Genomic DNA, 20784 nt, shown 5'->3' with positions numbered 1-20784 from the left:
CAAATGTTTTCAAAGCTAATTTAATTTTTTTTTCATCAAAACTCACTTTATATTAGTTAAACCTTCACCAGTAGTTGCCTCTGCGACAGTAAATACAGATATTTGACAACTACAGTCACTACAGTGTCAATAGAGACAATAAACCCATCGAATATGAAAAAAGGTTGCAATTTATTTTACAGTATGTGCACTTGCATGTACTTACCTAATAAAGTACTGGGTAATATAAGGTAACTACATGGGTCAAGGTTAGATTTAGGGGTAGTTATTGCCATTATTATACTAAGTACATAATATGTATGGGGAACAGGACTGTAAAATTAAGTGCTACCGATTTTTTATTTTTTTTATTTTTTTTTTTTTTATGTTAGATAAACAAGAAAAGAATTTACTATGGTATTCACATTAACATATCTAGTATATTTTTTTATCACTTCCAGAGTTATTTTTGCTTTGAGCCATGGCTAATTTCTGATTTTGTTGAGAGCATAAAATAATTTTCAATTATAATTACTAAAGACTAATCAAAAATAAATAAAAAAATATATTAAAAAAAGACTAGGAACTAAAATGCTTGTTAAAACATTACAAAACATAAATAAAAATAAAATAGGGGACATCCTATAAAGTTTTGCCAGATTTAGATGACTTATATAAACAGCAATAAGGATAAATAAAGAGAATCGCCAACTAAAGATTCCCTCTGTATTTCCATTGTAAATGTTTAAATTTTTTTAAATGGAACTTCAAACATGCTCATAGATCAAGAGTATTTATTTATCTCTCCCTCTGTTTCATAGCAATTTCATAACCTCTTTGAATGAGTCTACCGTTTGTGTGTGTGTGTGTGCGTGCGTGTGTGTGTGTCTGTGTGATCAATGACTTTTCCATTCGCCCCGCTGTCAGGCGGGGAGTTCATCAGAGAATGCTGAAACTCATATTTACTACAGGGTAGTAAGTCCTACAATGTCCTTTATCTCTCTTCCCATCTCTCTCTTTCTCTCTGAGCCCAATCAGAGGGCTTGTGGATGTTAATTGAATTGGGCTGGGGGTCTCTTTCTAATGTGTAGCAGATGGTCAGGGCATTCCTGTTTCCTTTATCTCACACACATACACGTGTATATGCACACATAAGCACACGTAAACACACATATACACACACACTAGGTGGCAGTGTTGTACTACCCTGGTCCAATGAGCCCTAAAGCCATTATGAAGCAATGAATGCTGATCATTTAGGGAAAGTAACCAAGGGTGCGTCTCAATCACAAATTCAGGCACTGGTAGGGACAGTAAGGATCCTGACTCACTACACATTGGGAGACTGATGACTCATGACAACGTCCTTGTTGTACAACGTCACTACTGGTACTTATGAGCAACAGCAGAAGAACTGATATCGTTCTGACATTATTTTTTAATGTTAGTTAAAGTACATTATGATAAATACTTTGTTATGTCCGCAACATTTCAGCCATATTATAAATGTTGGCTAGACTATGTTCAGTACCTTTCAAGCGATGTATGTTTATGCTGAAATATAATTAAAGTTGCCCTAGAATTAAAAATTGAATTTATCTTGGCATAGTTGAATAACAAGAGTTCAGTACGTGGAAATGACATACAGTGAGTCTCAAACTCCATTGTTCCCTCCTTCTTATATAAATCTCATTTGTTTAAAAGACCTCTGAAGAACAGGCGAATCTCAACATAACACCGACTGTTACGTAACAGTCGGGGTGTACGCCCCCAATATTTGCACATGTCAGCTCATGTTCAAGGCATTAGACAAGGGCAGGCATTAACGTCTGGATCTGCACAGCTGAATCATCAGACTAGGTAATGTACTGTTAAATGTGGTTAAAGTTACCATCATTTATTACTGTATTCACGGAGACAAGAGCCATCGTTATCTTCATTATTAAACACTTGCAGTCTGTATAATCCATAAGCACAACTTCATTTTTTATAAATCTCTCCAACAGTGTAGCATTAGCCGTTAGCCATGGATCACATCCTCAAATTCATTCAGAATCAAATGTAAACATCCAAATAAATACTATACTCACATAATCCAACGCATGCATGCAGTATGCATGACGAACACTTTGTAAAGATCCATTTTGAGGGTTATATTAGCAGTGTAAACTTTGTTTATGCACTGTTTAAGGCAAGCGCAAGCTCTGTGGGCGGGGAACGTGAGCATTTAAAGGGGCCGCAACATGAATTGGCGCATTTCTAATTATGCCCCAAAATAGGCAGTTAAAAAATTAATTTAAAAAAAATCTATGGGGTATTTTGAGCTGAAACTTCACAGACACATTCAGGGGACACCTTAGACTTATATTACATCTTGTAAAAAAAACGTTCGATGGCACCTTTAAATAGTGGCATTATGTGTGGTGAGCTGGCTTGCATGGTTTATGTTTTGCCCTTCAGAACTTCTGTTAAGGTAACACAGTGAGCATCGATGCTCCCTGGTTTTCACGGGCACTGTATGACTTTTTAGGGAGCAAATGTCTTAGTGCACTGGAAGGATTTTGCGACAGCCCTTAAAATGGCCGACTTCTTGATCAGTGCCCTGACTACTGAACTAGGGAGCTGATTGAGACGCACCCCATGTGTGAGTTAGAATGCTCTCTGCTTACACAGTAACCAAACTGTAACCAAGTAAACTGCCAATCTTGATCATATACTGATGTTCAAATTAAAGTCAGTGATGTCTAAAAATGGTCTAGGTAGGCATCTCACTACATTTTGAACAGCTTATAGGTACTAAAATCAAACAAAAACACTTTTTAGTGTATTAACAAACAACAACAACAACAAAAAAACACATAGAGGAGGAGGACATGACCTCTCAAAATACCCAGTCATCAGCAAAGCAGTGCTGGGATGTTCATACGCAGCTGTGTGTGTGCGACCAAACAGCAGCGTATGTGCGTCAGGAAAAAAAAAAAAGTGCGCTGTAGCAAATTTTAATAAAAATACAGTGTAAGGGAAGCTTATGAGTCTAATTTAATTACAAGAAGTAGCATATGCTAAAAGTGTTTGCACACACGTTTTGTCCCACGTCATTATTGACCGTTTCGCCCATTGGCTCCGCTCGACGTTACATTATGACTGCTAGGAGAGTCCTTTGGTCAGTCGAACCTTCGGTGTAGGACAGTTTTACTGCATATTCTGCAGAATTGTCACTCTTGCAACTGCAGAGCAGGCAAAGAGATATTTCTGTGCACCGTATTTATACAATGGGTGTGTGTGCTGTGGGTACAATGCGGGGCTGTAGGTGGTAATTACAGGTGATTTGCACTCCGTTCTGCTAAATGTGTGGAAACGCTCAATTATAAGTACACGGCAGCAAACAGAAAGCCTCTTCACTGCAGGACCATTAACGCACACACAGCTCCATCTGTGCGTGCGAACACTTCAGCTTCTATCATGAATACTATCATCATTAATCATCTTTTCTCCTTGCGGACAGGGCTGTCCGTTATTGAGAGACTGAGTAATTTGGAATTGATTCTGTCCCCTGTATACAACCCCACCGCTGAATACTAAACACACAGTATTTGTTGATACACCCCACAGACAAAAAAAAAAAAAAAAAGAGGAAGAAATAGAGTGATCAAAGAGGAGCGAGGGAGAGAGAGAACTAAAGATAAAGCATATGTCCACCTTTTGTTGCAGCACTGACGGGGACGAACAATACCAGCAGGTATGTGTGCTAAACAGGGGGGAGAGAGAGAAAGACCACATCCTTTCTCTGTTCTGCAGGATCTAAGCTTCTAGAAATAAGCAATAAGAATCATCCCCCCTTCTTCTATATATCTGTTCACTCGCTTTTTTTCTCCCCATGTCTACTTGTCAGCAAGACACCACCCCCTGTGATTTTCTCTCTCTCTGTCTCTCTCTCTCTCACAGGTGGGTGTGAGACACTGACGCATATGACAGGTTATGGCACACAGAGAGCTGCAATCTTTATGACTTTTTATGTGTATTAGTGCATTATTAAACACTTAGTAATATTATTGATTTGACTGCACTAACACTATTGGATAAGATCATAGCTTGAACTGAATTGAGTTGGATGATGACACCACTGTTTTCTGCAGAGATGCTTTATAGCTTATTTGACTTAATTTCATCGACACTTATTGAACTGAACTGAATCAACATTGAACTGTCTTGAGATGAATAGCGACACTATCAGTGCCTGTCTTCCCTAAAAGCAAACTATGCAAGGTGTGTAGGGCTCCCAAACCACCAGGGGGCTCCTTTGATCTCAAAGACTTTTTATGTAGCATATTACTACATAATGTAAACATCCTTCTGTCAAGTTCTTTAAAAACATTGCCCATTAGTCTAAAAGACAGCACATTTAGAGAATTATTTATGTATTTTCATATGTTACAAGGGTTAGTTCACCCAAAAATGAAAATAATGTAATTAATTACTCACCCTCATGTCATTCTACACCCGTAAGACCTTCGTTCATCTTCGGAACACAAATTAAGATATTTTTGATGAAATCCGATGGTTCAGTGAAGCCTCTAAACAACAATGCCACTGAACTTCTCAAGATCCAGAAAGGTACTCAAAACATATTTAAAACAGTTCATGCGAGTACAGTGGTTCAGCCTTAATATTATAAAGCGATGAGAAAACAAAATAATGACTTATCATCAATATTTCGTTTTGAACCATTGATTTGGAGTGCCAAAGCCACGTGAATTCAGCAGTTTGGCATTTTGACACGTGATCCGAATCACTGATTCGAAACAAAAGATTCGAAGCAGTGTTTTGAAATCAGCCATCACTAGATATCGTTGAAAAGTCATTATTTAGTTTTTTGGTGCACAAAAAAGTATTCTCATTGTTTTATAATATTAATGTAGAACCACTGTACTTGCAACTGTTTTAAATATGTTTTGAGTACCTTTCTGGATCTTGAGAGGTTCAATGACATTGCTGTCTATAGAGGCTTCATTGAGCCATCATATTTCATCAAAAATATCTTAATTTGCATTCTGAAGATGAACGAAGGTCTTACGAGTGTAGAACGACATGAGGGTGAGTAATTAATGACATTATTTTCATTTTTGGGTGAACTAACCCTTTAAGCTTTCTTGGGTAAACTATTCATCATGTTTTAGTTTCGTTAGTAAATCACGCACATGGAAAATCATTTCAGCTGTGTGTTATAGTTTTTCTGACAGCTAGTTGGTTTCAGAGCAATACTTTCATAAAGAATTTATTTAGCAGTCAACCAAAATTTTGGATTTAATTTTACTTGCTCTTCCTGGTAGTTTAATTTGTTTTTAAAGGATTTTCTTTATATATATATATATATATATATATATATATATATATATATATACTGCTTTCATAAAGTGCAATTTGTTGCACCTTGCATATGAAATACCATTGTCATTAGTACCAATGTTTATTGAAATTCAACTCACTGTATGTTGTTTGTTGACAGTGAAACTGTTCTGAAAGAACAGATGGGGTGGGCACATTTCGACTGTGAAGAAGTGTAGAACCAGCACTGGACACTACTGTTGCGGGGGGGATGGGGGGAGGTAACCCCCCCAATATTCAAATCCATCAGTTACAACCCCCCCAATATTTCAACATGAAAATCACAGTAGATCTATACTAACATATGTATAATTCATTTATTTTGTAACAATAATTTTGTTTCTAATCGAATATGAGTTTGTCATAATAAATTAGTCAAAAAAGTACACCCCTTCCATTGAACCGATTGGTAACGGCCAACCAATGCGCGTCACACTTTCACCAAAACAACGCGAGTGGAGCTCTAATGTTTGAATGGAGAGAGCACAGGTAGCACCAAAAAATTAAGAGAACCGTTGCCCAGCCGACTATATTAAACTTCTGTTCAAAGAGGGACATTAAAAAGAATAAAGCATGTACTGAGAAGGAGGTATGAAAACATTGTAATAGCTAGGTACACTCCACATATATTTTAGCTAGCTAATCCATTGCAATCTAGCCATAACTATCAGTGTAACTGTAACCAGTTACCAAAACAGCCATCTGTTTTGTTACTTGATTTTTCAATAGTGGCTTATCAATGACAAAAGTATTCACATAGGTGTTTGTTTTCTTCCTTAATTAATCTGACTTTTGAACGAATTGGCTTGAATGAACGATTTAAGTAGCTCAATCATTAAAACATCGAATCGCTGCCACCTTTTTAGAATCACTCCATTATGTTAGAATTTCATGAATGGTTATAAATTCCATAAAGTTATGACTGACGGACGGACGGACGGACGGACGGACGGACGGACGGACGGACGGACGGACGGACGGACGGACGGACGGACGGACGGACGGACGGACGGACGGACGGACGGACGGACGGACGGACAGACAGACAGACAGACAGACAGACAGACAGACAGACAGACAGACAGACAGACAGACAGACAGACAGACAGACAGATAGATAGATAGATAGATAGATAGATAGATAGATAGATAGATAGATAGATAGATAGATAGATAGATAGATAGATAGATAGATAGATAGATAAAGAATAAATAAATGATCCAATAACACTATTTTTTTTAAATTAAAAAAATAATAACAGGCAGCATACCATCGCTCAACCACCCCAATGTTGAAGCCAAATCTACGCCCTTGCTGTCTTCTAAAGAGCTGCTTATAGCTCAATTGAACTCATTTCATAATTGAAGAAACTTTACATAGTTATTGAACTGAACTGAATCAACACTGAACTGACTTCAGCTGAGTAAAGACACTATTGTTCTATTGTAAATTTTATCTATATGATTGATCAATATTTTCCTGTTTATTACTGTAAAGCTGCTTTTTAAAAAAAAATTGGGATAAAATGCTATATAAATGAAAGTGACTTGACTTTACAAAACACACATCCACAAACACAATCGTACCAAACCCATGGGGAGCGTTTCCAAGTGAGCTGCTACCTACACAGACATTTTGGACATTTTTAATTTGATGCCAGTTAACATGTAGCTGTGAAGGATAGAAGTACAGATTTTTTAAAAAATATTTATTTTAGTACTTGCTTTATTTACGGACATCTCTAGAGGGAATTTTTGTCAGATTTAGCTTACTTTTAGAAATAAGTTCAGACTTGCCATCCTTCTCGCATCGAAAATAAATTTACTTACATTTATGTAAATAATTTTGCCTATATATGTGCAAACTCAGATATAATTATATTTTTATATATTTACAATTTTAGATTTATATTTCTTTAACTACATTTGTATATCTTTTCTTTATTTATAAAGCACTATTAATACAACTGTTGCCCAAAGTACTTTACAAAAAAAAAAAAAAAAAAAAAAAAAAAAACATAAAATAAGTAAACACAACAATAACACAAATTTAGAGGAAGCACAGACTTAGAATAAAGCAGGCCTCTGCATCCAATCGAGTTAAAAGCCAGGCTAATTAAGGAGTTTTTATCCTAGAAACAGTTAAAAGCAGTTGATCAGAGGACCTAAGAGACCTTGCAAATATATGCCATTTTAATGAGACAGCAAAGTATAGAATGGTGACATACAGGATTTGACATTATCTTTTTTGTCCACTAGCCACTGTGGCTAGTGGTTTTCCAAAGATACAAGCCACTAAGCATTTTTACTGGCCACATTTTGACATCAGTACCATGGGGAAAACTGCCATATAGATATTTTTAATAATATCTCATAATTTGGCAGCAGGTATATTAGCCTGCTGTCACTTTAGACCTGATGCACAAATCAGTTTTTCTCAACTGTTTACGTTCACATAAAACATAACTGACTGTGTTTACGTGAAAACTCACCAAGACATTATTTTGTGTGTGTTTGACTGTTTAAGCGCAATAAGCAGTGAAAAAGAACTCAATTTAGTACTGAGAGGTGGCTTTGTGTGCACGCACTTTGGGTGTGAGCACATAATCTCCTGGAATGAGTAAAATTATGCGCAATACATGCAATCCCATGCCGAAATTCAAGCCCTGTGACACCAACAATATTCAATCGGAGCAAATGAAACAAGTCAATGATGAGAGATGGGAGGGCAAGAAAGCGCAGCTGGTGGTGTGCATCTATTCTCTGGAAAATTAGTATTAGAATCATTTCAGATATTTCAGAATCAATATGTATAAAAAAATCTATATTTTTTGACAACACTTAGTTTATCACTTCAGATGCCTTTTTAAAAGACTACAATTACAAATGTTTATATCATATATAAAATTCAACCTGCCAAATTGGTTAGTAGGAGTGACTTCATCACATAACACTGCTGAAATCCACCTGAATATATCACATAAGCAATATCTTAATATATAGACCAATTTGTCCCCAGAGGCACTCTCACAAACAAAGAACAGGATATACACAAATAGAAAACTAAGGAAGAATCTATATAAGAAGTCTCCAAAGAGATGTATTAAAAACTATAATACTACTGAATCAAAACAGACAAACAGGCAAAGACTTTTACAAACAATGCTTTTGACCCATTTCCGATTCATCCACTCAACTTGCACATAAACATGCTCATATGCACACAGACACTGCTTCCAGCTAAAAACGAACAGGCCTGAAGGCATTTTCAGAAAACTTTCAGCCCTTGGGAAGGAGACTGCTTGTACAAATGATTCTATTAGATTAGAGCTTTTGTGTGGCTGCCATATGCACAAAGCATCCTCTCCAGTTCTTATCTGCTCACAGCTCGTTTGTATAATTGTAAGCAATGAACACTTTGTGAAACTCCCGAATGGTCTCAATCAAACCAAAAAGAGCAACAGCATCATTTGAGCTCATCTAAATACAGAAATGTCTTTTCCCACTAGTGTTTATTCATTCACAGACAGTCAGTTCATGTTCTTTATTGGACCCTTGACTTGTTTGCCCAGAAGGCTTAAAGCAGTTATTCTGAGTCCTGCTCTCTAAGGAGATTGATAGTAATTATGTTTATGTGAGAGCTCAAGGTGCCCTGGCATTGATAAGCCATTTAATCTGTGTATGAAAACATGGCTTGCTGTCAAACACAGATTTGAACCGGACTCTGAGAGAGCAATGCTGTCTGGCCAGTGGCTGTGTTTCACAGCCTCATCTAGACAAAGGTGCATTTAAACACTTGATGTGTTTCAAAACCTACTGAGCTACACACCTAGACAACATTTCCAGGTATCAATGGTTCATTCAAACACTGGCTGTGATTCAAAACCATTTTTGCATATCATAAGCGCATTTAATCCGATAAGAACATTAGAATATGCCTAGAATTCTGTCCAGTAGGCAGTAGGCGGCTCACTAGGTTTTAAAAAACAGCCAGTGTTTTGTATCATTTGCTCACTCTTTCTCTGTGGTGCTTGTGTCACACAGAGTAATATGATAATGTGGAGTTACTGGCTCCTCACGCGTAGCGGTTATCCCCTGCAGCAGGGCGCTCCATCATGTTGAGGAATGGTGTTTTTTAGGCTATGGCTTGTTTTTGGCACTAATATATTCACATTACGGTGCCTTAATAGCATGGATGAAGCCAGTAACAATCCCTAGGTGGACAGAGAGTCTGCCACAAAAAAACAATTCTGCAAATACCTCTCGACTGGACATGCATTAAAAAGTTATGGTACAATTACGGCTCAGGAAAAAAAATAATCCAATACATCAACTAGGCAAAGTCAATTAGGACAACTCCCCAATTAAGATGGAAAATCTACTGATGGAGGCTGTAGGCTGTAGCAAGCTGCTAGAAAAGTGTATATGTGTTAATCTTCACTATTTTTATGTTCTTATTTTTCTTTTTCTGAGGAGAATTACACTGCAAATGAAAAAATAAAATAAAATACTTAAATATTGTTTACTTTCTTGTTTAGCTGCATCAACATTGGTGTGAATAGGCCTTCAGGCCAAGGACATACAGAGAATTTCTGCTACCATACTGAATGATCCTTTCTTTAAGATCTTACTTATTAAGAACACAAAAAGTTTAAAGGTGCCATCGAATGGAAAATTGAATTTACCTTGGCATAGTTGAATAACAAGAGCTTAGTACATGGAAATGACATACAGTGAGTCTCAAACACCATTGTTTCCTCCTTCTTATATAAATCTCATTTGTTTAAAAGACCTCCAAAGAACAGGCGAATCTCAACATAACACTGACTGTTACGTAACAGTCGGGATCATTAATATGTATGCCCCCAATATTTGCATATGGCAGATGGAGCAATAATAACTGACATGATCCATGATATCATTATATTTTTAGTGATATTTGTAAATTGTCTTTCTAAATGTTTCGTTAGCATGTTGCTAATGTACTGTTAAATGTGGTTAGTTACATCGTTTCTTACTGTTTTCAAGGAGACAAGATCCGTCGCTATTTTCATTTTTTAAACACTTGCAGTCTGTATAATTTATAAACACAACTTCATTCTTTATAAATCTCTCCAACAGTGTGTAATGTTAGCTTTAGCCACGGATTATTATCAAACTCATGATAATTCGATGGCACCTTTAAGTCTTGTTTAGTTAAAAACTTAGGAAAATTACATGGCAACTGAAATCTTTTGAGATAAAATAAAATAAAATCCTGGAGGAAAAAAAAGTTTATGTTCTTGTTGTAGTTGCATTAGCATGGTGTGAACAGGCCTTCAGGCCAGAATCTCTGCCACCTCAGAACGCTGAATCATCATTATCATCTTTTTAACATTCTGCTTATTGAGCACTTGCGAGTGATTGCGAGACTGCGACCTCTTGACGTTTGACCTTTTGGAACCTCTGGCTTCTCACCTCAGTTTATGGTGACCTTTGTCTTTGTAGGGTGTGATGTCCAGGGACGTTTCCTCCCATGTCTTCGTGATGCCTTCCAGTGTCTGTGAATAAGAGGTCAGCATTAGGCTTTTTAATGTTAGCACTAATCTTTCCAGACACATTCCACCCCAGCACTGAACGCCACCTTGTATTAGAACTGGAAGGGCACCCATTGGTCTCGTAGGGACGTTAGGCGACTAGTGACAGGGAAAGAACATTGTTTGGGGCCCCTGCAAAGTTCCCCCATAATAAACGTCATAGAAACACCAGACATGAAGAGAAATATGCCAATGACACTTCTTATCTACAGTATGTTTTAAAACCTAGACAGCCGTTTTTGACATCTTTTAAACACTTGAAGTTTTTTAAATCCTAGCGAGTTGCTTGCATAGACAACATTTTAAGGCATTATTGGCTTGTCTGAACATTGGCTGCTTTTTTTATATATAATGAGCTGCCTAAACAAGACAACATTTGGGGACATCATAAGTGCATTTAGAGACTCAAACTCTGGCTGCATTTTAAAACACAGTGAGCTGACTCTACTTAGTCAACACTTTTCATACTTACCATTGTTCAGCGAATTTTCGTGGGTGAAATCCACTCATTTCTAAGGAATCCATGCGATCATAAATTTCACTTGAGGACAATTTTTCCAAACAGATTTTGCAATGGGTTCAACTTCAAATCTGTGTTTGATCAACAGAAAGCTGTTTGGTTTGAAATTGACTTCTGTGTGAGCTGTGAATCATACATCACTATACTATTGACAATAGACAATGGACCATTATTGCCCGCAAAATACTGCTAAATTTCACATGTGACTGCACCTTTTGAGCTGAAAAGACAGCCATCTATTAGGTATAGAGGTTAGGTGACTTATAGTCTCAACCTTGAGATTATTACTTGTGACATTTGAACAAAAGATATGGATATGAGAACATGTATACAACAAAATTAACAATGTCTTAAATATTTTCTAATTTCACTAATCATTTTCATTTAGTTTCGTGAACATTTTTATTAAAAATTGACCTTTATTTTCATTAAATGGGATTATTTCTGGTATTGCGGGCACATTTTGTAAATGTAAGCAACTAATTTAGACACGCAATCTAGGTGCCGGTGTGGTGAACCGTACATGCTCGGACAGATTCGCCTCGCATTCGTGCATCTTCGGACGTAGAGCCGTGCGGAAAGTTACAAAATTTGCCGTGCACACAGCCAAGCGAAAGTATAAATCAGGCTTCAGACCTCACGCCCACTGACCGTTGGCTGAACGTCTAATGCAAAAAGGCCCGTTTACACTGAGAATGATAACTATAAAGATAACTATAATGATAACTATATTTGCGTCCACACCAACAAACGATAACTGTCTGTTTATTCTAAGCTCAAGCGCTGCGGTTTTAAAGTGTACAATATGTATTTGCTGTTCTTGTTGCATTTACATGGCTTTAACCAGCAGATGTCCTCAGCATGCTATTTTTCGAGTGAATAGCTAGTGTAATTGATCTAATCTAACAGTGAATTTAGCTGATGAAGTCAATATAGTGGCATGAAAACTTCACTGCAACTTCAAAGACAATTTTGTCGAAACTAGTGCTGGATACCTGAGGTAATTTTATGTTACACTGTTTGCTAGCCTGGCATAATGATTTCATCGTTAATACTGCTCACCATTTATTCCGAGGGTATGACTGATTGTTTTCCATATATCTATTTTCTTTAAAGTATCCTTGAAAACTTGTCAAACAGTGGTGACTTTTTCTGGACCTCAATGAACTTCTCCGCAATGTTGTCTGCCATTTTAAATGCGCAAGCCCTTAAATTAGAATGGATTCTGATTGGTTGTCAGAAACGTGTGTCGTGTTCTTTAATGGTCTGCCTGGAAACAAAGCTGCCGTCGTGATGCCAAACACCCTCATGAAAGAATGAAGACATTGTGTTTACAACTGTGACAATGAGTGCTTATCAGGATCAACTAAACGCTGGATTTTCACAAGTATGTAGTTTGCCGTGCCACTGTTGAAGTAAACTTGCACAACGTTCTTGAATGATTAATTTATAAGATCCACATCGACGTTACATTTCAAAGCCTCTAATCATGAAACGGAACAAAATAAACTGTGATTGGTTGCTTTACATGTCGTCAGATGTCCTTTTGGCCGGTCCTTGGCTAATGAAAGCTGCAATGGAGTCCAGACCTTCTGCTGTCAGTCTGAAGCTCTGGCTACATGAGACTAGGCGACTTGTGACAGGAAAATATCATTAATCTGGGCCCCTGCAAAGTTCCCCCTCACAATAAACGTCAGAGACGGGGTCTTTCCAGAAACACCAGCCATGCACCATGCCAGTGAAGCTTCTCATTTACACTCTATCTGTCTTTCTACTTTTCTCTCTCTCTGCGGGTGACTTTTAGGTGAACCGCTCTGTGCTTTGGGGGTTATGAGGCTTTGCTCTCCCATTGCCACTCTCGAACCAAAGCTGTGTTGTTGTAACCTCTGCGAGCGCAGAGCCGAACGTCTGGGAATCTCCCTGGGCCGAGAGCGAGAAGAAAGAGAGGAAGAAAGAGGGAAAGAGGGGAGAGGGGAGGAGTACAGCCTCCCACAGTCTGACAGCTGGACAGGGCAGCTCTACTCCGCAGGGGCAGTAAAGGCTGCTCTGAAGGAAATTAAGTGCAAGGCTCATTTCCCCTGTGGCCGCCACACATGACCTGCGACTACAGCCTGGGGACAGACGCCTCCAGCAGCACTGCGCTCGTACTGTACTGCACTATTACTGAACACAGTCCAGGAAATTTTCCTTTTCAAGTCTAAAATAGGACTATAAAACAGTCGACTCTTAGGCCTGTTTCACACATCCTGCATCAGCGGCACATAATGTAGCTTGTGCTTTTACACTAAAGATATTTCTGCTGCGTAACAGCTCTTTGCAGAAAATAAAGTGACTTCTGGTTCGCCACACTGCATATTTCCTCCAATAACAGCTATAAATTATAACACAAATAATACAATGGATATCGGAAGTGGGCCAATGAGAATTATTACAAACTTGATCGCCATGAAATCTAATTTTCATGAGGAGGTGGAATGACATTTACATCCAAATGGTAATTAATTTACACAGAAACCAAAACATAGCCGGTGTCACATGATCCATCAGAAATCATAATAATATGCTGATTTGCTGCTCAAGAAACATTTATTATAATTATCAATGCTGAAAGCAGTTGTGCTGTTTAATGTATTTGTGCAAATTGTTGTTCTGTTATTTTATTCTATAGCGAATAGAAATAATAATAAAAAACAACATTTATTTGGTAACTTCTAGGATGCTTCTGCGACTTATGTCCCATGCTGCCCATGTGCTGCACTGTGTGGATGCAGGCCTAAATAAAAAACCTATTTTCAAGTATAACCCCAGAGCAGTCTGATCGCTTTTTACTCATGACCACCATCTCCTTTCCATTCAAACTGTTTGGCTAATGAAAACCACATCTGCACTGCGGCCAGACTCTCTGCTGTGATTCTCTGCTGGGGCGGTCTGACTACTAGATGTCACCCTGAGGATATCATCTTTGACCTTCCAAACCTGACCTCTGACCATAATCCTCTTGACAGTGACTTTCCTTTTCTCTTTAACATACCAAACCTCTAAGGATCTTATGCACTATGAGAGGAGCAGAGAGAATTGAACCTTGATGAACCCACAGTCCTTCAAAGAGACAAAAGAAATAGAAAATAAAGTGAATAAGGTAAACTCTGTTAAAATTTAAGTTTCCAGTTACAACTGAAAATGGTTTTACAGCCTGATACTCTTTGAATCATAGCATATGCTGTTAAACCATTTTTTTTTTAAAATATGAGCTCCGCTTATAATGTTACTCAATGATACAGTAATTTGGTCTTCAGGTAGTTTTGAGTGAAAGTTTCAGTATGTTTTCAAATACTCTCTCAAATGATCAAGGACAATTTAATTTCTTTTTATTTGACACTTATACATCTCTGGTACAGGTGCTTTAAAAAAACCCAGATGCTGATAATTTGCAATTAACTTTATACATTAGCAAACTCCATAAACCCCAAAAAGAGGAAAACTGATAAGAAAAGCATTCTTTGTTGCACTTTAGAACTCTTATAAATAGTCACAACCTCTTAAACTCTTTCTTATAAATAGTCTTATAAATAGAATCTTTCACTGAAGAATCATTATTTTTAAGAGTGAAATTATCTAAAAAAGAATGAAATAAATGAACCCAAATGAGAAATGGAGAGTTCCGAAGAGAGATTGGGAGAGAGGGGAATATCATACCTGTTCTATGGAGAGCTCTTTGCTGGCTGCTCCTGATATTTCACTGATACGCTCAGCATGGTGGTCCAGACCCAAAGCCACAATCTTCTCCAGAGTGAAGTGTACACTGGTCGGGTCAAACGTTTGCTGCACCTCTTGTCTTATTTGATCCCAGTGTCTAAAATAAACAGATCCGCACCATTTTTTAAAGATTCAAAATTCTAAAGCAGCATCACATTATGAGAAGTGGCAATCCCAGTGATGTTGTTTTAGCAATGGTATAATGATCATATATAATTATTTCTTAGTCTTTTTATTAGAAAATAACCAGAAAATACAGGAAATTTGTATGCAATATTAAAAAAAATGAAAAAAAAAACACTGTATATATATATATATATATATATATATATATGAATGCAAAAGTTCAGATGCAAAAGCCGATAAACGCCACCTCCATCAAAAATGAGAAAACGATATTGAGCAAATGCTCTCAGCACATAGTATAGGTTCATCAAATACCCCCCACCCCCCTTTAAATCAGCTAAATCCCAGCGTTAGCCCATTCAGAAATACAGGTTTGTTAGCAGAAACTGCTTAAAGCCACTTCTCTTTGTCAGCAAAAGCCTACAGAAGAACCAATCGGAACATGCGAATCGAATCATATGATTTCAAGATGAATGACGGTGTGTGTCATCGTTACAGTGGCAATGACAGGTTTTCGCGAGTAGCAAGTAAACACATGGACTTTTAGCTGGTTTTGCCGCAAAAGACAGTTAAATGTGTTAAATACCAGTGAATTGAAAATAAGGCAATTCAATAACTGACTAATAACCTTTTCATTGCCATTAAAGCAAAATAACTGAACCTTAGGAGCCTGGTAAAAAAAGAAACATTTAAACTATAAAAAACATAGTTTAGTGTAATTAACAACAAAATATCTTATCCAGTGTTTGTGTGTGTTTTGTCTTTATGCTAATTTGAGTATCCATGTTATCTCAGCAACATTAATGCAAAACCCTATTGGAAAACCTTAATTGAGCAAGATATGAGTTGGTGAGTTGCTGTCTATGTAGTGTGGTCAGGATGTTGCCTTAGAAGACAGCTGTCTATGTAGGCAGCAGGCAGCTTAATAGGTTTTAGAACAGAGCTATTGTGTAGGCCTTTAATAGAAATGAGGTTAGTGATTCATTAATAAAAATATCTAATGGAATTCTTGAGATAAAATTACAGAGAATTTGTGCTATTTGAAATATTTTGAGGGCTGAAGAAAGACTGCGCTGGTTAGTCACAAAAGACGGGTCATGTTGACGGTCAGATTTTGTCATAATAAACAGGTGTGACGGCTGACGACAGCGCAAGGATTGAATTCTCCCGTGAGAGATCCCGTAGACGCACAGCTTGTTGTCTTCTCTCAAAGAAATCCACAGAGACTGAGAGTACATCTGATCCACAACAAAACACAACACCACTATTTCAAAAAAACATCCTGCCAATGTCTGGCCCCTCTGAGACCGGGCCCAGGCATTCTGGGACACGATCTCTCCTCCGAGTGCCTGTTTTTCTTTCGCTCTTCACATCTCCCGGTCGGTCGGTCATGGACTTCTGAGGCTGGAGCTCTGTTTATTTTCATCTGCTTCCCTGATGTTCTGTGCCGGCCAGCGGGAGACGTTAACAGGGATCTTTCAGAGGGTTACATCAGTGTGATTAGCCGGCTGTCATCAGGGGAACGTGAGACCTGTCTCAGCCGTCTCCGAAAGGGCTGTTGTAGCACGCCTGATTGGGACCGATGGGCTGTTGTTTTGGGAATGCCAGATCCAATCAGATGGCTTAGGGTGCGAATGACAGGGCAGAAGAAAAACGAAGAGTGGAAAACGTCGCATTCTCTTGGCAGGGAAGGCGCCAGAGTGCACAAATGCTCTGCGTGATAGAATAGAGAGAGGTGATGAGCTGTAACTGAGGGCTGGCTATCAAGGTGTGTGGGATTACAGCTGATCCTAGAACAGTCATCGGCACTGAACCTCTGCTGCTGATGATTATCAGCTGGACTTCACAGCAGACCTCAGGTCACCAGCTACATAAGGCAATATCTCGAACAGAGAGAAGTTATAAAGAGCGATTGTCCGCAGAAGAGGCAACATAAAATACGACAGTGTCATTTTGTCAGGAACCACTCTTGATAAGGAGGATTAGTGTGAGAATTACACTTATGCTGATGACACATTGTGTGTGAATGATGTGTGTGTATATGTGTGTGTGTGGTCCTGGTAAACCCTACGTTACGGGGACAAAATCCCCCCACAAGGATAGCAATACCAAAAATCTTTTACCTTGGGGCATGTTTTGGTCACCATGAGAAAAACAGCTTATCGGTCTTATTAAATTATGTTTTTTGAAAATGTAAAGATGCAGATCCCATCATTTATTTGTGATGGGTAGGGTTAGGGTAAGAAGTGAAGAGATTGCATGTCAATGAATATCCTCACAAAGATAAATGTACAAGAACGTATTTGTGTGTGTGTGTGTGTGTGTGTGTGTGAGCCCCCACCTCTCTCTCATGGCTGGATTCCTGAGGTCTTTGATCAGTGGGATGATTTTCTTAAACTGTTCAATCCTGCTCTTAGAGAAGTCCACAACCTCCCAGTGCTTGTCCTGAAAGAACACACACACTTTACCACTATTACTTTATAATAGTCAGGATCCCACTGCAGGCTGAAGTGTAAAATGCTGAGTGCTGTGTTGTGATGGACTGATCCCCTGTCAGTGGAAGAGTACCCAAAGGGTCTGAATCAAGCAGGTGTTTCTAATCTGCTTAAAGCTAAATGTCAGGATAATGAGAAGCTGGTGAGAAGAGAAGCTAAATTAGCTTTAAAGGGTAATTAGCTACACAAAAGAGCTTTTATCACAGTTACAAAAGGGAAACGAAGGAATGAGAGTCTCTGCTGGACCCTAATGAAGTAGCAACAGTATGTGTGTGAGAATAGTAGAAGATGAGTGAGAGACGGAGACATCACTGACGCCGCTGATAGCAGTTAAGTATCATCCTGATGGCTGCTAGTTTTTTTATGTGAAGGGTCTATACAAGATCTTAGTACTCAATCCACTAATTGTGATGCTTAATTCAATCAATCATTTAAAAATGAAAAATGTACTGTATATTAAGCTACACGGGTCTGCGGCAGTGCTGAAAGGATATGAAGTATGAAGATGAAGCCTGAGCATCAGTTCTAAGCATGTTAGCAAATCAAAAAGTGTCAATCAAAAACAAAAACTTTACAATAACCATTTAAATGTTTGGGGTTGGTAACATTTTGCTTAGTATTTTGTTGACACTGTGATTCATTATTTTTTTTCAGGATTATTTGATGAATAGAAAGTTCAAAATTACAGTATTTATTTATTTATTTGCAATAGAAATATTTCACAACACTATTAATGTCTTCAATATCACTCCTAAATACACTAAATTTAATGCATCCTTGCTGAATAAAGGTATTAATTAAATGAAAAAAAAAAGAAAAAAAAATGAACAGCAGTGTACCTGCTTATGACAACCACAAAGAAAATAAGATGTGCATTTGTGAGATTTTTAATGATTGTTTCACTAAAGAGAGCAGCATTTGTCCACCTATGTTTATTTTTTTAAATTATATTTTATTTTTATATTCAAATATTTATGTATAATTTTACTTTCATTTGATAAATTTTAATATAGTTTAACACTACATTATAGCTGAAAACAATAAGTTTGTTCTATTCTGAGAACTAACATTGCTTATTTGAAACTCCCATAAATGTAAGCTTGGTCCCTGGACTGACTAGAACCCTATTCGGACAGTAATTGTTTCTCAGGGGGACATAAGGTATTTTCACCATTTTACAGGGGGTAGTCTGTGATTTTATTGCCGTTCGTGCGTCTATCTTCCTATTTTTAAACAGGAGATTTAAATAATCAAATAATAAATAGGATATTATTATTATTACTACACGCACATGCTCCCACAAAACTCACTCTTTCAGCGTGAATAAATCGCCATCCAAATGCACGAGTTTTATCAGTGAGGTGCCATGCAAAAATATTTTTACAAATGTTCACATAAGAAACAAACACCGTATGAATAGGGCTTACATTTGAGTACCAAGAATATAGAGTATGTTGCGGTGGCTTGCCTTGAGCTCTCGGCTGAGTTTGTGGAGTCTCTTAAACATGGTCTGGGCTGTGTTGTCCATGACTTCACTCTGTACAGAGGCGAGCTGACCCCCCTTCCACTCATCCCACAAAGCCTCCCACTGCTGGGCAATCTCCCACACCTGCTGCAGGTTTTTCATGTCCTACAAACACATGCACATAAACACCATCTACTGAACCAGAAATGACCTTCAGCAACAGTATCAATACAGTTCAATTTGCTATTACGCAGGACGAGTGAATTTCCCTCAGCTAAAGAGCTGTTTGTGCTGCTTTGCGTTGAATGTGTCAGTATTGTATTGTATGGAGAAAAGTTTTACTTTAACAGCAGTGAATAGGCACCTTCTCTAGAGAAAGGATGTCTTTAGAGGCTGGTTCTTCAATATTAAAGATGTTGAGACCGTAGCGTATGCTCTGCTCCTCTTCTTTAAGAGCCTCCAACTGGGCACACAGCTCTGACACCAGCTGTAGAGCAGAATCTGGGGCTACACTTGCTCCAAACGGACCTGCATGTAGATACATACAAAATAAAGATGGTATACATAAAGGAAGAGACATACAAAGACCACACACAAATGCACATGCATATGGTTAATGATTAAAAAACTGCACATTCAGCTGTCATTTCCCCGGGGAGCAGCTTGTCACTCTAAAAAAAGCTCAATGCATTCCTACTGGCCAGAAAGTTAGCAAAGTGAACATGTTTCTCACAATGTGCTATTAATGTGGTTTCACAGTTGGGAGCTCAGCAGGTCAGTAGGTCTCTTTCCTGAGCAGCGTGCGAGTTCTGGCTCGGACCCAGCTTTGCTCACAGGCCCGGACTCCCACGATACACATGCATTTGTGACAGCTTTGATTTATGAGATATTTGATATTTTAAAAATCACCTCATTCATCTCAGAATGGCAATACACAACATGTACAGTAACATGCACAAACACCAATATAGAGGCTGTTATCTGCCCCAAAGGCCTCTGTGATATGTTTACAGACATGATTGTTAACGTCAGTCAGTGTTTATAATGGATTCCATCTTCAGCAATTACAAAAATCACACATTTACAAAATTCTGCATTAAGGCGAGCCATTAAGCAGCGTGTGAAGATCCATCGGAGATCTCCAGTTAATATTTGTGTAAAGTCTGATTTACTGAAGCATTTAGTACATGCTGAAGTGCGTCGCTGGAGCAGAACGAATTCAGGAGCACGGGTGTTGAGAGGTTTGATGATGCCCATCCTCCCTCTCCGTTGTGCCTGACTAAAACGTAAAGAAAATCTAATTAGCAAAAAAATGTTAAAATGGGCTGAATTTTGGATAAATCTGCCTTGGAGACTTCAACCAATCATACACGTTTAATTGGCCCTGTGCTGAGAAAGGAAATGTCGTGTTTTGGAATTGAGAGGGAAAGTCACACTGGGTCCATGGAGAGCAGGAGATGAGATTTTGAAGGGGCACCTTGG

General features: G+C 38.1%; 1 protein-coding gene across 1 annotated transcript in view; it reads right to left on the bottom strand.

The window, feature by feature from the left end:
* Positions 1 to 20784, bottom strand: part of dnah2 (dynein, axonemal, heavy chain 2) — a 189757-nt gene that overhangs the window by 96336 nt on the left and 72637 nt on the right. Inside the window, exons 24-28 of the mRNA XM_067400458.1 lie at positions 19667 to 19830; positions 19306 to 19467; positions 17684 to 17787; positions 15157 to 15313; positions 10822 to 10904 (exon numbers count right to left, since the gene is read on the bottom strand). Of these exons, the coding sequence (XP_067256559.1) occupies positions 10822 to 10904; positions 15157 to 15313; positions 17684 to 17787; positions 19306 to 19467; positions 19667 to 19830 (670 nt within the window). The remainder of the gene's footprint in view (positions 1 to 10821; positions 10905 to 15156; positions 15314 to 17683; positions 17788 to 19305; positions 19468 to 19666; positions 19831 to 20784) is intronic.

Source organism: Chanodichthys erythropterus, chromosome 11 (assembly GCF_024489055.1).
Source record: "Chanodichthys erythropterus isolate Z2021 chromosome 11, ASM2448905v1, whole genome shotgun sequence".
Classification (NCBI taxonomy): Eukaryota; Metazoa; Chordata; class Actinopteri; order Cypriniformes; family Xenocyprididae; genus Chanodichthys; species Chanodichthys erythropterus.
This window is presented reverse-complemented; position numbering and strand designations above follow the sequence as displayed.